At 47.8% G+C, this 21,442-nt stretch overlaps 1 protein-coding gene across 4 annotated transcripts in view; it reads right to left on the bottom strand.

Annotated features, from left to right (window-relative positions):
* Nucleotides 1-2,740: 2,740 nt before the first annotated feature.
* The window catches only part of dyrk1b (dual-specificity tyrosine-(Y)-phosphorylation regulated kinase 1B), a 32,104-nt gene continuing 13,402 nt past the window's right edge, over nucleotides 2,741-21,442 (bottom strand). For 2 of the 4 annotated variants that reach the window (XM_047027266.1, XM_047027274.1), the window contains exons 2-11: nucleotides 10,918-11,063; nucleotides 10,594-10,713; nucleotides 10,202-10,390; nucleotides 9,819-9,966; nucleotides 8,668-8,954; nucleotides 7,896-8,042; nucleotides 7,589-7,750; nucleotides 6,512-6,815; nucleotides 5,866-5,969; nucleotides 2,741-5,588 (exon numbers count right to left, since the gene is read on the bottom strand). In XM_047027266.1, coding sequence (XP_046883222.1) covers nucleotides 4,956-5,588; nucleotides 5,866-5,969; nucleotides 6,512-6,815; nucleotides 7,589-7,750; nucleotides 7,896-8,042; nucleotides 8,668-8,954; nucleotides 9,819-9,966; nucleotides 10,202-10,390; nucleotides 10,594-10,713; nucleotides 10,918-10,980 — 2,157 coding nt within the window. In that variant the 5' untranslated portion in view covers nucleotides 10,981-11,063 and the 3' untranslated portion in view covers nucleotides 2,741-4,955. Of the gene's footprint in view, nucleotides 5,589-5,865; nucleotides 5,970-6,511; nucleotides 6,816-7,588; nucleotides 7,751-7,895; nucleotides 8,043-8,667; nucleotides 8,955-9,818; nucleotides 9,967-10,201; nucleotides 10,391-10,593; nucleotides 10,714-10,917; nucleotides 11,064-18,268; nucleotides 20,526-21,442 lie in introns of those variants that run through there. The other 2 variants (XM_047027247.1, XM_047027257.1) reach the window with 2 other exon arrangements.

The following is a 21,442-nucleotide window of genomic DNA, read 5'->3' as shown; positions in this document are numbered from 1 at the left end:
AGACAGTCTCTGTTTTACATATCTGCCCACTTCCTGGGCCTTCTGGTTAAACAGGTACCATGGAAACCCCTCCCCCCTTCATGTATTAACAAAAAAAACACACAGGCGCTGGTTTTATGAAAACTATGTTGAGGACACTGGCATTATGCTTATATTTTCATTGAAAAATGTAGTTGCAAAACTATCTAAAGTACTTTCAGACTCTAATCATTGATAGCAGGTGCTTTTAATCATGAGCCAGCATGTTTCCTCTCTATGTTTGAAATGATCAGTGATATACCATTAGTATGTAGCAAGGCTACAAACATGATCATACCTATTTGTGGTGCACATTTGCACAGAGCTCATTTGCAACTGAAATAAACTAATTTAAATATGAATTAAATAGATATAAAATATTGAAATATATTCAATATGAAATATATTCATCTTATATGAAATATAAGAAACAATCTGAAACCAGAGACAGCTAACAAGCAGTTGGACAGACAGTTAACAAAAAAAGTCTAATTGACGGAGGCATTCCAGTCTCATCAGATAACTTAAGACATTCTCTCAGCCAAACTCATGGTCTGGACCTGTGTTAGGGCTAGGTCCTGGTTTCACGGTCATCTCTCCACTCAGACATCTCTGCCCCTAAAGGCTCCATTTCTACCCTCATCTTTCCACAGTCATTAAAGATATCCTTCCTGTACCCATATTCTCTCCAAGCTAGCCCAGAGCCCTTGGTCCCGCCCCCAAGCATTTCCTGGCTTACCTCTGATGGTTTCCACAGGTGACTTTTCCCCCCACATTTACATTTTAGTCATTTAGCAGACGCTCTTATCCAGAGCGACTTACGGTAAGTACAGGGACATTTCCCCGAGACAAGTAGGGTGAAGTGCCTTGCCCAAGGACACGTCATTTTGCACGGCAAGAAATCGACCCGGCAACCTTCTGATTAATAGCGCTATTCCCTAACCGCTCAGCCACCTGACTCCCCACCATTCACTTCAGCTTTTTCTCCTTACCATTTTTTGAATCTGCTTAAAACCTACTTATTTAATCAGGTTTTTAATTTAATAGTGTCTGTTCTTATTGTTATTGTGTTTTTTGATTGTACTTTTATCTGCACTGGCGCGTTGAGTGCGATTAAAGACTCTTCTCTCAGCCTCTCCCTCCGCAGGTGCTCCTCTTCCACACTCTGCACCAGCTCCAGGCTGTCTCCTTCCCCTGCACCCATAGGCGATTTTACCACTGTTCGGATGAAAGTATGTACATTTTCAAATTATTGTAAAAAAAACAAAAAACTATTAAATGTTTTTAGAGCATTTTTAAGTGATGTCAGAGTTGTATGTTCTATCATGGTTTGTTGTATTCTAATGATTAATTTTAAATGTTAAGATCTATTATTAATTTTGATCATGTTTTTGCAAGCAAAAAAAAATTATTCACTACCCTTTGCACCCCCCAGTTTTACAACCAAGAATCGCGCCTGCATGCTCCTGCTGTCTGGCTACTCCCGCAACCTCTCCCATTTTCTCTAGGGTTAGAGTTAGGGATTTATTGAAACCGGAAATAGAGCTGGTAGAGTCCAACTCTGACATCATATCTCCAGTGCGAGCAGTACACACTGAAGCTACCAAACTCGCGCGTTCAGGATTGCTGTTTGAGTTTATGTTACTAGCCAAGACACACCTGGTAACCTAGGCCAACGTTAGTCACCTAATCAAATGGCAAATTATCTTCAGTGTGCAATGTTCCTATTAGTCCACCAGGGGTCACGTATGAGTAATTCTCCCAATCACGTCTATTTCAGTTAATACTTGTGTACGGGTTCACACCCAATTTTACCATTAGCATTTATTCTGCAACATACAACTGTCGAACTTGTGTACGGGCTCCTTACCTGCCTGGCTAAGCCAGGTGTCGATTTGTGGCCTGCTTTGAAATAATTACAGCTACACAATGTTAGGGAACACATTAATGTATACATTTTAAATATATTAGGTGTAGGCTGCAGATGATTTCAGTTGCCTATGAAAAAGTGTTTCATCATGTAACTACCGTTTTAACCGCACCTATGATGATCTGGATCACCTCTCCTTTTCCGGCAATTATCCCACCCAAACCTCTCGAAACCATATAACTATTGGTGTGGTCTCCGATGCCAGGCTATGTTGGGTGAGATAACGGTGGGAGAATAAAATGTGACACGAGGCCAGCTGCACCATATATTAACACAGTTGAATAGAAAAGAAAAAACACACACAAAAGAAACGTTTAGTGTTATTCAATCAGTAACTGTATGGGGAACCAATGACCAATTTTATGTAAGTAATTGATAATTATAATTGACAAATTATGTGTCACCCACACTAAATCCAGTGATAACGGTTCAAAAAAATTATTAAGGAACAGGAGGCTGTTTGAATGTTCTTACAAAAGTGTTCTTTTTTTCTTCCCTACAATATGTCCGCACAATCCAGGCATGTCCTATTAGAGGTTAGATCAAGGAAAAAAGGAATGGCCTGATGTGAGGTAAGATATGAGGGGAGTCAGATGGCTGAGCAGTTAGGGAATCAGGCTATTGATCAGAAGGTTGCCAGTTTGATTCCCAGCCATGCCAAATGTTGTCCTTGGGCAAGGCCCTTCACCCTACTTGGGAATGTCCAAGTACTTACTGTAAATTGCTCTGGATAAGAGCTTCTGCAACATGTAAATGTATGTATATAAGGTGCTGTGACATGGTCCAGGTGTGTACAGATCATACAGGTGTAACTCATTTTTAATGACAGGACACCACTACAGTTACATAAACATAAACTCTAATCAGGCACAAAGAAGGAGATTCTGTAACTGGAGGTCAAACGCAAATCTCAGATTCAGGGTTCCCTCTGTGCCTAATCTGACATCTGAGTCCTATGGTCTGCCTGACTTGGTGATCCTGTGTGTGTGTGTGTGTTTGTGTTGCTCTGTGTGATGAAAGATGGAAAAAAGCAAAAAGCTGTGATTTGCATTTGACCTTGGTGTGCAAAAGTATACTCTTTATTCTTATATATCCAACTTTATTCTGAACCCAACTCCCATCAACCCCCCCTCCCCACCCCCCCACCCCCAGTAGCAGTCTGACCAGGGGTCAAAGTTCACCGCCACCAATCCTGTTTCTGTTACATCATCAGACAGCGCCCAGCTCCCCTATAGGAAGAAGGCAACCAAACAAAAAAAAACAGCAGAAAACAGGTTCATTTTTTCTAGTTTTTTTTCTTGTTAAATAGTAATAAATACATGAGATGCAGTGGTTTATTTTTTCCTTTTTTTTCTGAAGCAGTACGGGTTAAAAAGTTTATTCATTTTTATTTATTTATTTATTCATCTGTCTGTTTTTCTTTAGCAGCAATCCGAACATGGTTGAGAGTGGAGAGTAGCAGCCGAGAGAGTAGTAGTTCACTCACAGAGTGTGGTGAAAGGAGAGAAGGGGGTCGAAAAAAAGACAGGGGAGAGAAAGAAACGGAGGAGAAGTCAGTCAAGGTGGCGTTGGGGGGTTGAGGGAGGGGCATGGGAGCATCCCCTTCAGAATAGTGTTCTACTCCCTTCTGTCCTCCCCTCCTCCCTCCTTCCCTCCAACAGAACACTGGGGGGAGCAGAGAGCAACAGAGCCAGACGGATAGAGTAAAAGAGAGAAAGGGGGGAGGGTGTGGGGGGGGGTGACATTTGGCTTAGCATATCCAGACTTCATCCAACCCAAAAGTCCTGTTACGTTTCCATAGGTTACTGTTCCAAAACAAAAAGAGAGTAAGAAAAGAGAAAGAGCGAAAAAGAGGAAGAGGAGGGTGAAAGAGTCTGGTGAGAGATGGTGAAGTAGAAGGCAGACTATTTAAACAAACAACAGGGAAGCATTTTGGTTTTCCTTCTGGCAAACATGTTGAGTTGTTCTCCTTTCGTGGGTGTTGAGTGTGTCCCCCCCCCCTCTGCTCCACAGCCTCGGCCCCCAGGGTCTCTGTGTTCCCCAGCTCTGGCCCTCAGCTGAGCTGAGCTCTAGGATCCATCTCAGAGTTTCAGATATAGAAGCCAGTGTGTCAAGCCAGAGAAGGTTGGAAACATAAAAAATAAACAATGTAACAAAAGTATGTCTGTGTGTTGGTGTGTGTGTGTGTGCGCTTGCACGTGTGTTGGGGGGGTGAGATCTACTGAAACTAAAAATCAAACGAAGAAATTTCAGTTTTTTTTTTTACTTGTTGTTGCGTGTCTTCTCTGTCTCTCAGCAAATAAAAAAACAAACCAGAATAAATAAAATGAAAAGAAAAAAAAATGAATAAATAATTCCAGAACAAAATAACCCACTCCTCAATTTAGCTCTCTTCTCATCTCCCACTTACCTCCTCATGTAGTGATTTTTAATAAATTAAAATTTTACAATTAAACCTAGACTTTAGGAAATCAAAACAAACAAAATTCAAAAAGAAAAAATATTTTAGAAAATAGCGTAAGGGTTTTTTTCTTTGCATTCATCGTTCTTTTTCCCAGCCCCACATCTACCTTCAACATCTCCAAACATCAATCCACAACAACACTAATCTCGCTGCAAACCTCTGCTCAAATCACATGAAATCAAATAATAGAATAATAACAATAATAATAATAACAAACTTGTCTTGAAACTTTCGATTCCAACTACGCTCACTCTGTTCCTTTCCTTCGACAAAAAAAAACAAAAAAAAAACAGTGAAAAAAAAAGGTTAAAAATTGTGTCAGATCCATCCCACACTTCCCTCCCTCGACCTTCTCCCATGCAAAACAGAACTAACCCTCGGATATCTCACAAGTTTGTCTCTGTAACTCTGTGTGTGTGTGTGTGTGTGGCTGTGTGATTTAAACTCGAATATGTGTGACGTGTGTGTGACGTGTATGCTTGTTGTAATCGTTATGTTGTTGTCGTTAAAATCGTATGGCTTTTGGAATTTGTTCAACATTTATCAAGAGTTGGCAGGGTTCTGCCCGCTGCCCCCCCCACTGCCACACACGCCCATCATGGCCGACTCGTCAGAGTCAGGCCGGCCCCCTCCCCCTCCCCCTCCCCGCGCCGTTGGGGGGTTGTTATTGTTGTTGCCGGGGTAACAGGGGGGGATGTAGCCCAGGCTGGAGGCAGCCATGCTGTCCTGAGAGGCGGTGGGGGGGGCTGTGGCCGGGCCGGCCTGGGGGGCCAGGACCGTCCTAGTCCGAAAGGCAGACAGGCCCAGGTACTGGCTGGAGTCCAGCAGGGAAGACGGGCCCAGGTGGTGGTGATGCACGCTAAGCTCTACGCTGTCCTGCGTCTGGGGGGAGGAGCCAGGTGCCTGCGACGCCCCGCCGACCTGCGCCACACCCTGCTGCTGCCGTAGGCCCCGCCCGTTGCCGTGGTGACCGCCGCCGTAGATGGGGTGCGGGTGGTGCGGTTCATTCATGCCCCCGCCCCCTCCTCCTCCTCCCCCGCCCAGGAAGTGGCGCTGGTGCTGCGTGGCGGCGGGCTTGTGGAGCAGCAGCTGGGGGTAAGGGGGGTCACCTCCTCCCAGACCTCCACCCTCCCCTACTCCACCTGGCCACAGACGCAGCTGCTGCTGAGACGGAGCCTGGAGGACGAGGGAGGGGGGAGGATAGGAGGAGGATAGAAGGAGGGGGGGATAGGAGGAGGGGGGGAATAGGAGGAGGGGGGATAGGAGGAGGGGGGGATAGGAGGAGGGGGATAGGAGGAGGGGGGGGGCGGGAGGAGGATGGGGGAAGATAAGGGAAGGGCAAGGAGGAAGAACCATGGTTAGGAACACTTAGATGCTCTGCAGGATGGTTTTGTCAGTTCCTTTAAGGGGAATTTGGAGTGTTATTAATACCAGTGAGGACGCCCTGACTCACCTGTGGACTCTGCATCTCGTAGTCGGAGTGAGTAACAGCACTGTTGTAGTACCGGTTACTGTACCGGTAGTTCCGGTTGTCATTGGAAGAACCGCTGGATCCACCTGGAAACAAAAAAATTATAAATAAATGAAAGAAACCTGGTTGGTACACTCAGCTTTACTACTGAGTGTTGTTTGGGTTCTGTTTTTTAAGGAAAATGAGTCCATAAACCTTGCACAACAGTGTGGCTACAAGTACTACGAGGCAAATGAGACAAAGAACAAATGTCCTGGTAATCACCTCCAGGTTAGGTTAAGTGTGCGTGTAATATTCGTGTGTAAAATCTGTATTTTCCTTTGCAAAGGAGGGTCAATGAAGGATTTCAGATCAGAGGAAAGATGAGCAGCTAAAGACCCTGTTGCTGAACACTGCCATAGCTATAGTGACTGTCAGCTGTTGCCATGGTGACCAAGGGTTGTAGCAAAGGGGGTGATGCTGATGCTGCTGAGCCGTTGCCGTGGTGACGTCAAGGCTGTAGGAGCCTGTTTCTTTGGTCTGTATTGGTGTGTGATTGAGTGTGTGTATGTATATATGTCTGCATGCAAATACACTCTTATTCATGACCTCCCTTTCACATCATATAAATATGTGTGTGTGTGTGTACCAGAGCTGGAGACAGAAGAGGTGGTGGAGGTGGAGTGGGAGTGGTCCATGGCAGGGCTGGTGGAGGTGGAGCTGCTGGTGTTGGTGCCTTCGTCCGTGGTCTTCTTGAAGAAGTTGTGCTGCAGGGCGTAGAACGGCGTGATGCGCGTCTTGGGGTCGTAGTCCAACATGCGCAGGATCAGGTCCTTGAACTTCAGGTAGTCACAGGGGGCGTGGCCTGGCTCACCCGCCCTCCGCCCCCCTGGACCGCCTGTCTCCACCCCCAGAATCTCATGGAGACGCCGTGTGGCCGGAGGCTTGTACTCCTGAAAGGGTGGACGGGGATGCGAGGAGAGAGGAACAGAAGAAAAACAAATTCGGTTGAGCTTTCTCCTCTCGTTTTGGTCCAATCCACATGCAAATTGTATAATGACGAGATGGTTGATGGTTGGTTCAGCTGTATGTATAGTCTTGAGGATGGATGGATTTTATCATTACTAATTACATTAGGTCATTCAGATTTGGTGAAGATAATAGGGAGGAAAGGAGGGATTGGGCTGAGAGGAGAGAGGGAGTGAGGAGAGAGGGAGTGAGGAGAGAGGGAGTGAGGAGTGAGGAGAGAGGGAGTGAGGGAGTGAGTTTTAAACCGCGGTGGCAAACCCACACCTGGACAAATTGACTTGATCCTACCTTCCCTCTAATCCAGGGAAATTATCTTCCCTCATTGCATTTGCACTCATCCCTCCATTTTAACAAACACTCTTTTAGTCACCTTTAGCTCACTCCGCCCCCCTCGTCTATCCATGTCGTGGGTGGGGAGGCTAGGCCGGATGACTGATGAGTGTAGGAAGTGACAATGTGGAGGGGGGAGGGGATGAGGAGTGGGGGGAAGTCAGGTGTGGTAAAAGAAGTGTACTCACGTAGGGCAAGGGTAAGGGGCGATGGGTACGAGGTAAGTGCAAAAGCCCGTGTTGCGGTGAGATCGAGCACGAGTATGGGGCGGGCGAGTATGGGTGAGTATGGGGCGGGCGAGTATGGGGTGGGTGAGTATGGGTGAGTATGGCGGGTGAGTCGGGTGTAGTAAGAGAAGTGTACTCACTGCAGGCGAGGGATAAAGTACCTTCTTAATGTCCTTGTTCTTCTTGACAGTCCACAGGCCATCTGAGAGCTTGTCAAAGTACTTCCTGGCCTTGGGGGCCTGGTCCAGCATGTGGCTCGGAGGGACCCCCAGAACCTCCACGATCTTGTTCATCTGGTCCACCTGAGGAAGGGGGGGGGAGCGGGTTAGCCATGCGTGTCTCAGGGCGTGTCTGAGTTTGTATTTGGTGGACCCCATTATGTAGGTCTTACTAGTTTGTGTGTATGTATGTGTGTATATATATGTGTGTGTGTATGTCTATGTGTACCTCATTGGAGCCACTGAAGAGAGGTTCCCCAGTATGCATCTCCACCAGGATGCAGCCCAGGGACCACATGTCGATGGCCAAGTCGTAGGGCATCCCAAGCAGCACCTCCGGGGAACGGTAGAACCTGCTCTGGATGTACTGGTAGATCTGCAGGGGAGAAGTGGGTTGAGCAGGGAGGAATGGGTGAAATATGGAGGGGCGGATTAGTGACAGGACGATCAAAGAGTGGAAAGGGGAAAATAGAAAATATGGAGAAGGAGATGGGTTTCTTGTTAGCTGGCTACAGCAAGGCAAAGTCATCTGAACCGCGGGTGCAGTTCCACCACACTGCCTCACGGGGGCAGTGGAGCTCAGCTGTGCGACCGAGTCAGGGTGCAGCAGAGCTCTGTGGCTGCATGCAACCCAGGGTGTGTACCGCAAGATACAGTGTTCAGCATCTAGCTGGTACAGTAGACAATCCATAATCTAACTGTTCGTATTCCTTCTGACTGCGAAGCATGCCGGCCGCCCCGGGAGACAAAACCGGCATACCTCGTTCCCTCGTCTCTACCCCGGAGCATGCACTTGTGCACAGGCATCCGACACACGGATGTGGATTACTGTTTGCTCAATCCTTCCCTTTGACATCCATGAGGAGAACAAGAGCGTTCAGGGTATATTCACCATATATATTCCGCAACAGTTTAGCATTTAAACCTGTATGTGCATGCTTGTACTCGTCCTGTCAAAACACACCCAGTCCTTGTGCATTTCTGTGTGTGTCACCCCTTACCCTCTGTCCCAGCTGACATGAGCTGCCAAAGTCGACGATCTTGATGGCGCTGCGTTTGGGGTTGCAGAGCAGGATGTTCTCGGGCTTCAGGTCACAGTGGATGATGCTGAGCTCGGGCGTGGCCAGGAACAGCAGCGCCGTGCACAGCTGCTGGGCGAACTTCCTGGTCAGGTTGAGAGACACGCCCCGGAAGTTGGTGTTCCTCAGGAGGTCGTAAAGGTTGTAGGACAGGAGCTCAAACACCAGGCACAGGTGGTTACGGAACATGAAGTGCCTCTTCAGGTGAACTGGAAAGGGAGGGAGGTTGGAGGGGAGGAGAGGGGAGGAAAAGGATGGGGGAAATATGGGGACAAAGACAGGCAGAGAAAAGGCGCGGGTGCAAAATAAGTCATTTGTTTGGTTGATTCTGCACAGGGTTAGGAAAATAACCGTTTTTTTTCCCCCCTTCGCAGAAGGTGCAGTTCAATGAAGCAGTGCTGTCAAGTGAATCTGTGTCTGAGTGTGTGTGGAGGGCTGATGCTATATGAGGGCGGTGATAGGAGAGCTATATGAGAACTGGGCCACTGGCCTACATTAGCAGATAGTTAAATATGGAGCACAGAGCCACGTCAAACCCACCCAGTAGGATCTAGCTCACATCAGACACACCAACCCAACGCTAGTGCTGTTGCTACACTCTGCAAGGGGGGCTGTGTCAAACCTTGGGCTTCTCACACTGTACCGTGTAGATGGGTGTATTTATGGAGGTGCATATGCATGGGGCCAGATGGCTGAGTGGTTAGGGAGTCGGGCTATTAATCAGAAGGTTGTTAGTTCGATTCCCGGCCATAAGAAGGCCATGGCAAATGCCAAATGATGTTTTGTCCTTGGGCAAGGCACTTCACCCTACTTGCCTCGGTGAGAAAGTCCCTGTACTTACTGTAAGTCGCTATGGATAAGAGTGTCTGCTAAATGACTAAATGTAAATGGTATAATGGTGCAAAAACTGTCCTTATATATGACCATGCCTTTAATAAGACAGTACATATAAAAATCTCTTGTAATCGATATAAGTAATTGACATCTTCAGATCAATCTATTTCTATCCCAGTTAGCAGTGTGAATGGACGTGTGGTACCTATCTATGTAGTACTTCATGTCTGTGTACCAACCTATATAGTACTTCATCTCTGTGTCGTGCTTGTTCATGAGCTCCAGTAGTCGTAGTTCGATCTGCGCCTGGTTGAGGAAGGCCTTCTTGTTCTTGATGATCTTGATGGCCACCCACTCCTGTTCATGGTGGTCGTACGCCTTGACCACCTACACGCACGCCAGAGGGAGGGGCAAAGGTCACGACAACTCCTTTCTTTTCCTCCCATCTCTCGCCTTCCTCCCACCCTTCCTCCCCCCTCCTCCCTTTGCCCTCGCCTTCCAACTCTTCTCCCTCCCATCTATCGTTTCCCCTCCCACCTCCTTCCTGTGTTCCTCCCCCTCCCCCACATCCTCCGTTACCCTCCTCCGCTCAAACTCTTCCTCTTCTCCTCCTCTTCCTCACCTGTCCAAAGGAGCCCTTGCCGATGAGCGAGTCGATCTCGTAGCGGTCCAGCCACTTCTCCCCGTTCTTGACGATGTAGTCGTAGTTGTCGTCATCGTAGCCGTCGTTGTACACCTTCCTCTCCTTCTTGGTGCTCGAGTCCTCCGGGGGAACCTGCTGGGCGCGCCGCTTCTTCTTCGTGTAGTACACCTGGAAACGGAAGGACAGAGGAAGGGGGAGGAGTCAGCGGCGAGGCATTCGATGGGCGAAACGAGTTCGTCTCGGTGACGCCTCGGTCTGTCCAGAGATAAGGTGGTGATATCGCCAGCTGTGACGTTTATGCACGTTTCAGAGTCTGTGTGCGCAGGCAAACTGTGTGTGTGTGTGTGTGTGTAGCAGACGGTGCCACTCACCTCATTGATGTGCTTGTAAGTCTTGATGAGGTCGACAGAGAGCTTCCTCAATGGAGCGCTGGCCGGGTCTCGAAAACTAGGGGGGATCCTCCTCTGCAGTATGGTCATATCAGACAGCACCTAAACACACACACAGAGGGATACAGGAAGATAAAAGAATCAACACACACAAGAGAAGGAACAGAAAAACAGGTATAGAAAAGGTGAAAGAGTATGGCTGTCCAACAAATAAAAACTGTACTAAGGTCCTTGGATCTATTGAATAATTTACATAATCAAGTTCCTGGTTGTGTGTGTGTGTGCGTGTGCGAGTGTGTGTGTTACCTGCTGCTGCTCGGCCATGGAGTGGATGTTGCTGAAGGAGGGGTGTGAGTGCTGGCTCGACATGGTTGGCTCAGCGGGGGAGAAGCCCAGGGCGGCAGGCTGGCAGAGGGAGGAGGAGGGGGGCTTGCATCCTGAGCTGCTTCCACCTGCAGGACAAAGAAAGGAGGAGGGGAGGGGGGGGGGGGGGGGTTAGGAGAAAAGACCCATGTCACCATAGCGTCACACATACGAACACGCTGGCCCAGATGGGTGCACCAGGCCTGAACTGTCGGGGAATCGGACAAGCCCACCACCACACACGCAAAGGGAGTAAGGGGTGTGTGGGTTCGAAAACGCTATAGCTTTAGGTGGGGGAAAGTGTCAACTGAAGCGCTTCCTGTGGCACCGTCAACACCAAGGTCAACATGACCAACTGGGGTCTTTCTGTGTGAGTGAGTGAGAGGAAGAGACAGACAGCAAACTGGGGGGGGGGGGCAGCATTACAGTAAAGGGAGGAGTGACTGTGCCCTCCAACTTATTTCCTTAGAAACAGGCTGACGGTTAAATTACAGCATGCCACTCTCCAGGTCGCAACCAACAAGAGGACGAGCTTCACGAAAACCAATGAATCATACGCTACGTTCTATCCCGATAGGTTTAAGCGGACATCTGACAGACTGGGCTACTGTCTGCCTCGCTGTGGTTGGTCCCCAGTCCCAGGCTTCATGAGCGCAGCCCAGAGAGGGACAGAGCAGCAGGGCTGAGAAACAGGGAGCAGGTCTCTGCATGGTGCCTATTTGTTATCATGCTACAATGGACTTCACATGACTCTAGAAGCTTAGGGGTTAACTCCCCTCCCACCCTACCTGCCCTGCCAATCAGCTTCAAGTTCCAACAAACATATATATTGTTAAGACTTTGGTCAATCATACTGTCTTTCCCTCCTGGGCTCTGGTTCCACTTGACATGACTGAAAAGTGTCTGTTCCTACAGCCCACTGTATTGCTCTGTATCCAAGCAAATCTTCCAACCGAGCCTCAAGCTGGGGAAAAAAAAGTGTGTTGGTGATATGTTTTACATACATTTCCCATAATATATGGAGCATTTCTCTCATATCTGTGCAAACCAAAACAACCCATTTCTGTGAAGTATCCATGGGGACGTGGTGGTTGCAATGAAATCGGATTCGTTTTGAAGTTATTCAGAAGTTGTGGAGACGTTATTAGGAACATTCTACAGACATCTAGCATAACTGAGTCTGTTGTTGTGAGGCAGCCTGTTCTGCCTTGGCCTCTCTAGCAGAGAGATGACGCAGTCAGCCAGCCTATCCGCCTCGCCGCTCGCCTGGGAGAAATGTCACACTGTGCCTTTAAATGCTGAGCAGAACACATCCAGCACTTCCTGAGTGTGACACCCCCCTTCCTGCTCTCCCATTGGCCCCCTCCCTCCCTGGCTTCTGATTGGCCGCTGGTATCCAAGGGCTGGGCGGTGAGGTCTCTATAAATAAACCTGGGAGCGAGTGCTGTATCAGCAAGCCTTCCCACAATGCTGCTCTCTCTCTCCTCTCCCTCCCTCCCTCCTCTGTTACCTCTCCCCTTTCGCTCTTTCAATCTCTGTTTCTCCCCTTCTCCCCCCTTTCATCCTATCACTCCTTTCACCCTCTTTTGCTCTCTTTTTTTTTTTTTACATTTCCCACCACTTTCCTCCTTTCTTACTCTTTTTCAATCCCTTCATCTCCGACAGTTACCAGTCTCTCCCATCACTTTATCTCCTATATTCCCTGTCACTATCTTCCCCTAAATTCTATCCCTCTATTACCATCTCTCACTCTTCTCCCCCCATGTGTTCACCCTCTGCTGCCCCCCCCCCCCCCACACCCCTCCCCTTCCCTCTCCTAGTACAGGCTGTAGCAGGGCAGGTTGAGTTTATTAATAAACCCAGGTGGTGAGGTGAGGAAGGACAGTCAGGTGCATGGACACTTTTCAGTGTGTCTTTGGAACTACCCATCTCTCTTGCTTGTTCGAATCCAACACGATTTACAAAGCATTCTAGTCAATGGCCAGACAAACGGTCAGATCAGAGGGCTTCCACATACCCTCGTCAACATCTGCACCAATTCACAACTGGGGACCACCAGGTACCCAGTGCTATCCAGACCACCAACACCCCTTGCTACAGCTGACCAAATACAGCTGCCAGCTGCCAATCAGGGTATCGCCATGGCAAAAGACCAGCCCCTACTCCCTGTCTCTAAGAAACAAGAATGGAGGAAGGGAGTGATGGAGAGAAGGGAGGGGGGAGGGTGTAATGCCAACAGCTGAACCCCATCCCCCCTCCTCCTTCCCCCTCCACTGGTGTGGACCCCTCTCTCATTCCCTGTTAGGGTAATGGGAGCAGCCCTGCCACCGAGACAAAGTTGGACACACGGATTGGACGGAGGGAGAGAGAGAGAGACAGAGAGAGGGAGAGAGACAGAGAGAGGGAAGCCTTGAGAGAGAATGTGTCAGAAAGGGAGCGAGATAGAGGGAGATGAGGAGAGAAGAAGACACTGAGTTATAGAAACAGGAGGTGTGTTGAGAGGAGGAAAGACTGGGTAGAAGAGAGGGGAGGAGCGAGAGACATTGACGGGGGTGTTCCCACTAAAACACAGCAACCTGGCACGCCTTCAACTGTTTGATGTGTCCACCTCGCCGGTCAATGTTGGAGGTGGATAGTAATAATGAAGACCTACTTTGTGGCTGATTCAACATCTAGAATTGGCCTGAGCTGCCAGTCATATTCTGAATAACATTTTCCAACTAGGTTAAAGGTCTTAAAGCATTCAACCCGTTCCCTTAGGTTCCCTTAGGTTCCCTAAGGTTCTAATCATCAATTACCATTAGTCCTCTGTACAAGCTAGCAGTCCTGGTTCCCTTCGCTAGGAAGCAATTCTGGGTTAAAGGAATTGGCTGCAATAATATGTTTGCTAGTCATTCACATATATAAATGTGTAAATGAAATACCGTTGGGACATGTTTGGATTATAATGACTATAGAGTGTACATCTGGGCCTTTTGTGGTTGGGTGAAGCTGGGCCACTAGATTTGGAGTATTTTGGGGTGTCTGGGTTGTGACCTGTGACATGACATTCCACAACATCTAAAACACCTTTCATCCAGACTGGTACACAGTCTGTATGTGTACCAGTCTGTTTCACCCCTCCCCGTGTTCCCCCCCCCCACAACCTTAGAAGCAGGAAGGGCAAGCAGCCTTCCTATTGGGTCAGACAGATCCACCAGCCAGGCTGTATGGTAGTTTGACCACATGACTCTCAGGTTCCACAATAGATTTCAAACCAGCAAAGTAGTCCACAACATAGCCTACAGCCTACAGTACAGCCAACAGTGATTCGACGTAGCCATGCCTCTGTACAACACGCCTATCACATTGAAAGGTCTGTGCCAAACAAGCTTCAGATAGGTCAAGGGGTCACCGTTTAACCTGACACATGGTGGGGATCCACATGGGCAGTGTTCGGCCAGGAGGTTGGTGGATCAAATCAGAGTCAGGGTATGCGTGTGTGCCCCAACTACCCTCCAATGCCCCTGGTGACCCTCCTACCCCCCATGGCTGAGTCAGACCAGCTCTAATAATAGAGCCCCGAGTGGACCGGGTCCAATCGGACAGATGCACTGAAAACAGAAACCGTCTCGAAACCCATCATAAACACTCACCACCCACATAGCAGGCACCTAAGTCAACTGTCATACTGTCTTCAGCCTACCTGCCTGTCTGTCTGTCTACCTGCCTGTCTGTCTGCCATAGCCTCAAGTCTCTACTAGAGACCTACGACCTTCCTTCAGGGTTGTCCTCTCCCCTGGAGTGACAGGTAGCCAGTCAGATGTGACCTGACAGAAAGCAACAGGTGGGAGTGAGCTGTTCGCCACTCACCTCTAATTACACTGTGCCTAACTTTCCTCACCAGCTAGAGAGACAACAGAGGGCAACGAGAAAAGAGTAAGTAAGGGAGTGAATGACTGACTGAATGGAGGGAACGACTGCTAAATGTTTAATGGGCTTTCCGTGACGGAAGTGGCTGTGTCAGCGTGGGTACCGTGAGCCTTGCTCGGTGGGGGGTATTTGTCTGCCAGGCTGTGTGTATGTGTGTGTCTGTATGTGTGTGTCTGTGTGTGTGTGTCTGTATGTGTGTGTCTGTATGTGTGTGTCTGTATGTGTGTGTCTGTATGTGTGTGTCTGTATGTGTGTGTCTGTATGTGTGTGTCTGTATGTGTGTGTCTGTATGTGTGTGTCTGTGTGTGTGTGTCTGTATGTGTGTGTCTGTATGTGTGTGTCTGTATGTGTGTGTCTGTGTGTGTGTGTCTGTATGTGTGTGTCTGTGTGTGTGTGTCTGTATGTGTGTGTCTGTATGTGTGTGTCTGTATGTGTGTGTCTGTATGTGTGTGTCTGTGTGTGTGTGTCTGTATGTGTGTGTCTGTATGTGTGTGTCTGTGTGTGTGTGTCTGTATGTGTGTGTCTGTATGTGTGTGTCTGTATGTGTGTGTCTGTATGTGTGTGTCTGTATGTGTGTGTCTGTGTGTGTGTGTCTGTATGTGTGTGTCTGTATGTGTGTGTCTGTATGTGTGTGTCTGTGTGTGTGTGTCTGTATGTGTGTGTCTGCCAGGCTGTGTGTATGTGTGTGTCTGTATGTGTGTGTCTGTGTGTGTGTGTCTGTATGTGTGTGTCTGTGTGTGTGTGTCTGTATGTGTGTGTCTGTATGTGTGTCTCTGTATGTGTGTGTCTGTATGTGTGTGTCTGTGTGTGTGTGTCTGTATGTGTGTGTCTGTGTGTGTGTGTCTGTATGTGTGTGTCTGTGTGTGTGTGTCTGTATGTGTGTGTCTGTATGTGTGTGTCTGTATGTGTGTGTCTGTGTGTGTGTGTCTGTATGTGTGTGTCTGTGTGTGTGTGTCTGTATGTGTGTGTCTGTATGTGTGTGTCTGTGTGTGTGTGTCTGTATGTGTGTGTCTGTGTGTGTGTGTATGTATGTGTGTGTCTGTATGTGTGTGTCTGTGTGTGTGTGTCTGTGTGTGTGTGTCTGTATGTGTGTGTCTGTGTGTGTGTGTCTGTGTGTGTGTGTCTGTGTGTGTGTGTCTGTGTGTGTGTGTCTGTGTGAGTGAGGGAGGCTGTGTGTGCTGCAGTGTGACTGCAAGGGTCAGTGCCTGAGAGATTGTGTGTTTTGCATGTGCGTGCGTGCGTGCGTTGGCCAGAGCCGGACTGCTGTTTGGTCACGCAGGTATAGAGAGCCTGGCCTCTTCTGCTGAAGCACAATAACATGTTTACCTCTGGACCTGGTCTGCGTCATCACAGAAGAGGAGGGTGGCAGGGGGGGGGGGGGCCCTCTAGTCCAACCTCAACCCTATTCTCCATAGTCTCCTACTCCCAAATCTTGCCCTGACCCTCCATCACACACCCACTGACTCACCCATCCTTAACCCTTCGACTCCTGCCCCTAAAACCTGATTCGTAATGACTGAGGGGGTTGAAGGACAGATGCAGTGACACAGACACACTCAGCCTCCCTGATCCCTTCAGAACAGGGGAGGTGACATCCACACCGTGCCAGTGGACTTGGAGCTGGTTCATCTGTTGATGACACGAACCCCCCCCCCCCCCCCCCCCCCCCCCCCCCCCACACACACACACACACACGGATCTTGGAAAGTGTTTTTTCTCCCCCCAGATCACTCTAGAACCGAAACAATCCAATTTTACAAACCGAGGAACCTGATGCACTCCACACTAAAGAAATTGTATGGTTTGGTCAACTTAAAGACTATGCACTGGACACTGCAAACGAGGTGGGAGTGTAGGGAGGAGGGAAGAAGAATAGAGGGGGAGCAAAGGGCAACACGGGGAAACAAGTGCTTATGTGACTGATTTGACAGTCTTAGTCCAAACTCCACAGAAAGATCTGATTGCTAAAGCTCCTGAACATGCTCTTCTGCTCAGCTTTGCACATAAACAGTGATACAGGACAAGAATAGGCAGCAGAGAAAGAGCTGGTTAGATACTCAAATATAAATAACTGATAATAAGTTAATGGACAAATAGGCCCCACTCTTCAGCTCCCTGGCTGAGGAAAGGAGCCGATCTGGCCTGGGCCAACTATTGGCTGTCTTTCTAGCTGTTACAAGGAGGTGACATTTTGGTATGCCCTATTAAAATATAATTATACGTTGACACCGGTGTACATTGTGTGTGTGTGTGTGTGTGTGGTAGAGGCAACAGTAATTGTCAAAGGGAATGTCTTTATTCCCACGATTGTTCCAAACAAGAGGTAGGACAATACTGGGAAGGGGCAGTATCGCAAAAGGGAGGGGTTTGAGTGTAGAGGGGTGTGAAAGACCTCGCTCTGTGTTCAGCGTCTATAACTAATACCCCTAAACGGTGCTTGAAAATGTCTACCCTGTTTACATCAGCGCCCACCAAACTGTAACTACGGCAGTGGGAGTTTCAGTAGGTACAGTGAAAACCACGTCACTTGGCTCTTTGTAAAACAAACACAACTGGCTCCAAATTCGACAAAAAAGGTTTTTTAAACTGTCCGTTTTTCAAGCCGAACTTTGGTCCAAGACGTGTCTCCAGAAGACCAGAAGTGGTAGATGGTCCATCACCGCCATGCTCTTCACTAGCATCTCTAATCCTGCAGCTCTGTGGAAGCATGGTCTTCCGCGCTCCGCAGCCACGCCTCCTCCAACGTCATCACTATAATACTCGCATCTACGAGTACGATGACACGTGCTTCTCCAGTTGGACACTCTGGTGCTAGGAAGTGTTGGGGTGGGCTTAAGAGTCAACGCCGCCGCCGCCGCCGCCACAGAACGGTGATCGCTGCAGGCTGGTTAGACTGACCACAAACGGTTCAGACCCACAACAATTTTAAACCTCTAATGTAAACCGAAGAAAACACTAGAAAACACCTCCTAACCCTGTCCCTCACACACAGGACTGAGGAAGACCTTGAGAGTGAGTGCTGAGACGCCATCTTCAGACTCTGCCAAAAGACACACGACCCCCCCCCCCCCCCCCCATTCTTCTATACAGCACCAAACAACAGCCACCACAAAAATACTCTTTCATTCAACATCCGTTCCTGTTCTTTGGGAAAACTGAACTGCCGTATGGATGAAAGACCGAGGTTATTTGCTAAGGTTAAGTACTTCTAGGTATGACAAAGAAGTTAAGAAGTACTCTTTGACAGTTTGTTCACACAATGTAGACAGACCCTCGTCACACAAGATTGTGTTAACTGTGTCTGGACTCATCTACACAGCGTTAACGTGCAAAAGTTGACGAAGAGTCAAGCACGTGTGCGTACTACATCGGTGGTACTAACTTTTGTTGGGCTTTCGTAGCAGGTGTGGTTGTGTCAGGTAGCGGTTCGGCTCCGGGTTGTTGATCCAGGTTTCAGTCGGCAGGTTAGCCACCATCCTGTTTGATGGCTGTGGCTTCTCCTCCACAGCCGACGTGATCACCATCGGAAATGCCGGGGGGTTTGGACTATGTATCCCAGAAAACAAAGTTAAAGTTCAGGTGTTGGAGTTTCCAAACCTCTTGTGTGGTGGGGGAGTGCACTGAGCCACATCAACCTTCACTGAGTCTGCGGTCCAGCAGAATACATCCAACAACAGAACTTCATGTGTGAACCGGAAAGGCAGTTTTACAACAGGGTTTCCCACGAAAAAAAATAGAGTTCTTCTCTCTGTCAACAATTCAATCCTGAAGTGGTGGAGTACGAACCAAGGAAATCAAAAGGCACCGTTTCAAACTCCACGTGTTTCCTTTGCTCTCCTTTATTACTATGGTTATCTAAGGCTTAATTGGGTTTCAGGCATCAACGCTTACTCTCAGAAGTGAAAATATATGTACTTAAACTATGTATTTAATATACTTTATAGATATATTTCTATTCAAGATATATGTTTCTCTGTGTGTACATGGGGAAGGAAAATATTTGGTTACTCAAGTTTGCTTCCTTAGTGCGGCAGTTTCATGCATTGTTCCTTGGTGCTTTCGTTTCATTCCATTTCTGTTCCAGTCAAAAAGTAGCTCCAGGGTTGACCACGGTGGGTTGACTCGCAGACCAAGCAGATGTAGCTGGTAAGTGTATGAAGGCGTGGAGAGGAGCTTGGTTAACCCGGCTAGGTAGCTTTTAGTTGTAACTGGGTAGACACCGGATCTCCACTATGTTTTCAGTTCAGAGCAGGAGATCCAGAGATAGACCTGGATGTGGTGGGTGTGGGGGTGAGGGACTCAGTTTCAAACTACCACATTTTACCCCATCACTCTCCCTAAAAATAGCATTGGCTCCTTAGATCCCGTTGAAGTATTCTACAGCCAACTAATCAGTGATAAAATGAGCAGGTTAGGAACAGCCTTCTCATCCGGTCCGTTTTTTACAGATTCTATCCTTTTATTATAATCCAGAGACTTCAAAAGATACAGTTCAGAGAGACACCATCCACAATAGAAGAGTTCTGTCTTTGTCTTACCGACAAATTCACCGCTATACCCTTCCCCTTGAACGGAACTGGCCGAGTCCGCAGATGTCAACTGGTGACCTTCTGCTCTGGCAGGTCGGGGGGGTGGGCGGAGAGGGGAAGTGAGCTAAAAACAACAGTGACAACAACCTAAAGCTGGTGGTTAAAAAAAAAATCGTGAGCGGGAGGAGGAAATTGACACGTGCATCCAAAACAAATCCGATAAAGCAAAGTGCTGATGTGCAAGAGTATAAACAGGCACAAAAAGTTTAAACGTGTTCAGTTTCTTCTTGAAAGATATTCTAAAGTCTCCCGGAGAGCTGAACGTCAGGGCATGCTAATATGACGCTCTGACAAGTGAATCTTCTATTTTGATTCTGTCTACCCAGAGACGCGTTCTAATACGCAGCAACAATTTTGCCTTCTCGTTCTTTCACTTTCTTTCACGGGGGCTATTCCAAATGTGACCAAATTGATCAACAAAACGTTATGTATAAGTATATCCAAAAGATTTGAGCAAAACTTTCCTCCGTAGACAAAATCGACTGTAATTTCACGTCGCCTGTCGGGCAACTTCTTAAGAGCAGTTGTAATGTTCTTGTTTTGAACTGTCACTTGATTCCAAAATTGGCTTCCGTTTTGAGAGTGGTCGTCCAAATACGTGATAATAACAACGAGACTTTAAAACAACAAAACAATATGTGGTTCAAAATTAACAAAACTAAGTAAGTATTTACTGACACCTCCCTCTTTCCCAGTTGTGTATGCAGTCCTTTCCTGCTTCCGTGTGGCTCAACGCTTTTATTCACTCGATCCTGTCGCTTGTACCTCCAAATGAATCCAGAAACGATTTCTTTCTTGAGACCTCCGCCTTTTCGTTCGAATAATTGGTTTGTATTGACCGCAGAGATGGTATCCTTTCTGGGCAATTTCAACTCCTCCAGTTCGCCCCTCTCCCTCAGTACTCCCTGTTGGCTTGCCTCTCTGGCCGGCTCCGGATCCACACCCTGCGATGCGGATTGTTCCAACGGCTCAGCAGGCGCGGGGGGAGGGGGGGTGTTGGCGAACACTCCTACAGCGGCGCGCTTGACGCAGCTCCACGAGATCCACGCACATTAATGTTTAAACGCTCAAAGTAGCGGGATACCTGGGGAGCCACGGAACATCACGGGGAAATGACGCAGAGTTTTATATCCCCTTGTTTATTTGAATTACATTGTGTGAACGTGGAACACTGGGATATCAAAAAAAGAATGTATGTCAACCCGGAGACCTTTCTCATCCCCCCTCTGGATTAGTTGCGCCACCAAGCCGCTCCTCTCCATGTATAGTAACTCGGCAAATATATACTGTAACATATATATATATAGACAGCTGCTACATTGATGGGGCAACGCTGGGTAGAAAATACAAAAAAATAAAAATTATCACCCATATAAACCCTCGTGAATGCCCCCATGTCCTAGAAACAGTGATGCACTGTTGCTTATGTACGCGGGATAAACGTCATCTCATATAATTCAGTATCAAATAACTTCCCGGTGAGACAATTGGCTGGGTGATCCGCTAAAATGTTGAATGATTAGCGAAAAAAAAATATCGTGTACATTTAAATAAGTTGGCAATGAAACAATAGCCAATTATCAATTTTTTTAAGCTTGAAATGTCATAGCCTTTATTGAAAAGCTGATCAAGTAATGGCATTGTTTCCTTGATAGCAGAAAAGTTTAATTCTTAACATCCACTATTAAAACAGTAATGAAGGCAACCAAGTTGTCTGTCCTTCACCAGTGATGATGTTTGTGCAAGGTTCATTTTGTTCCACCAGTCCTTGAGAATTATTTCAACTTTTCTGTGCTAAAGCGCGCTCACTAGCAAACCCTTCCCTCCTCCACTCCTCTCCCCCTCTCTCCCTGACGCGCCTTCCTTCATCGTGTGCTCCACACTCTCTCTACCCCCATTGTGCGCGTTCGCAAGCTCTGTTGCTATCCAACGCCAGGCAGCTCGAGCGCGATTGGTCAGACCAAGTC

Source organism: Hypomesus transpacificus, chromosome 2, assembly GCF_021917145.1.
Source record: "Hypomesus transpacificus isolate Combined female chromosome 2, fHypTra1, whole genome shotgun sequence".
In the NCBI taxonomy this organism is placed as follows: Eukaryota; Metazoa; Chordata; class Actinopteri; order Osmeriformes; family Osmeridae; genus Hypomesus; species Hypomesus transpacificus.
This window is presented reverse-complemented; position numbering and strand designations above follow the sequence as displayed.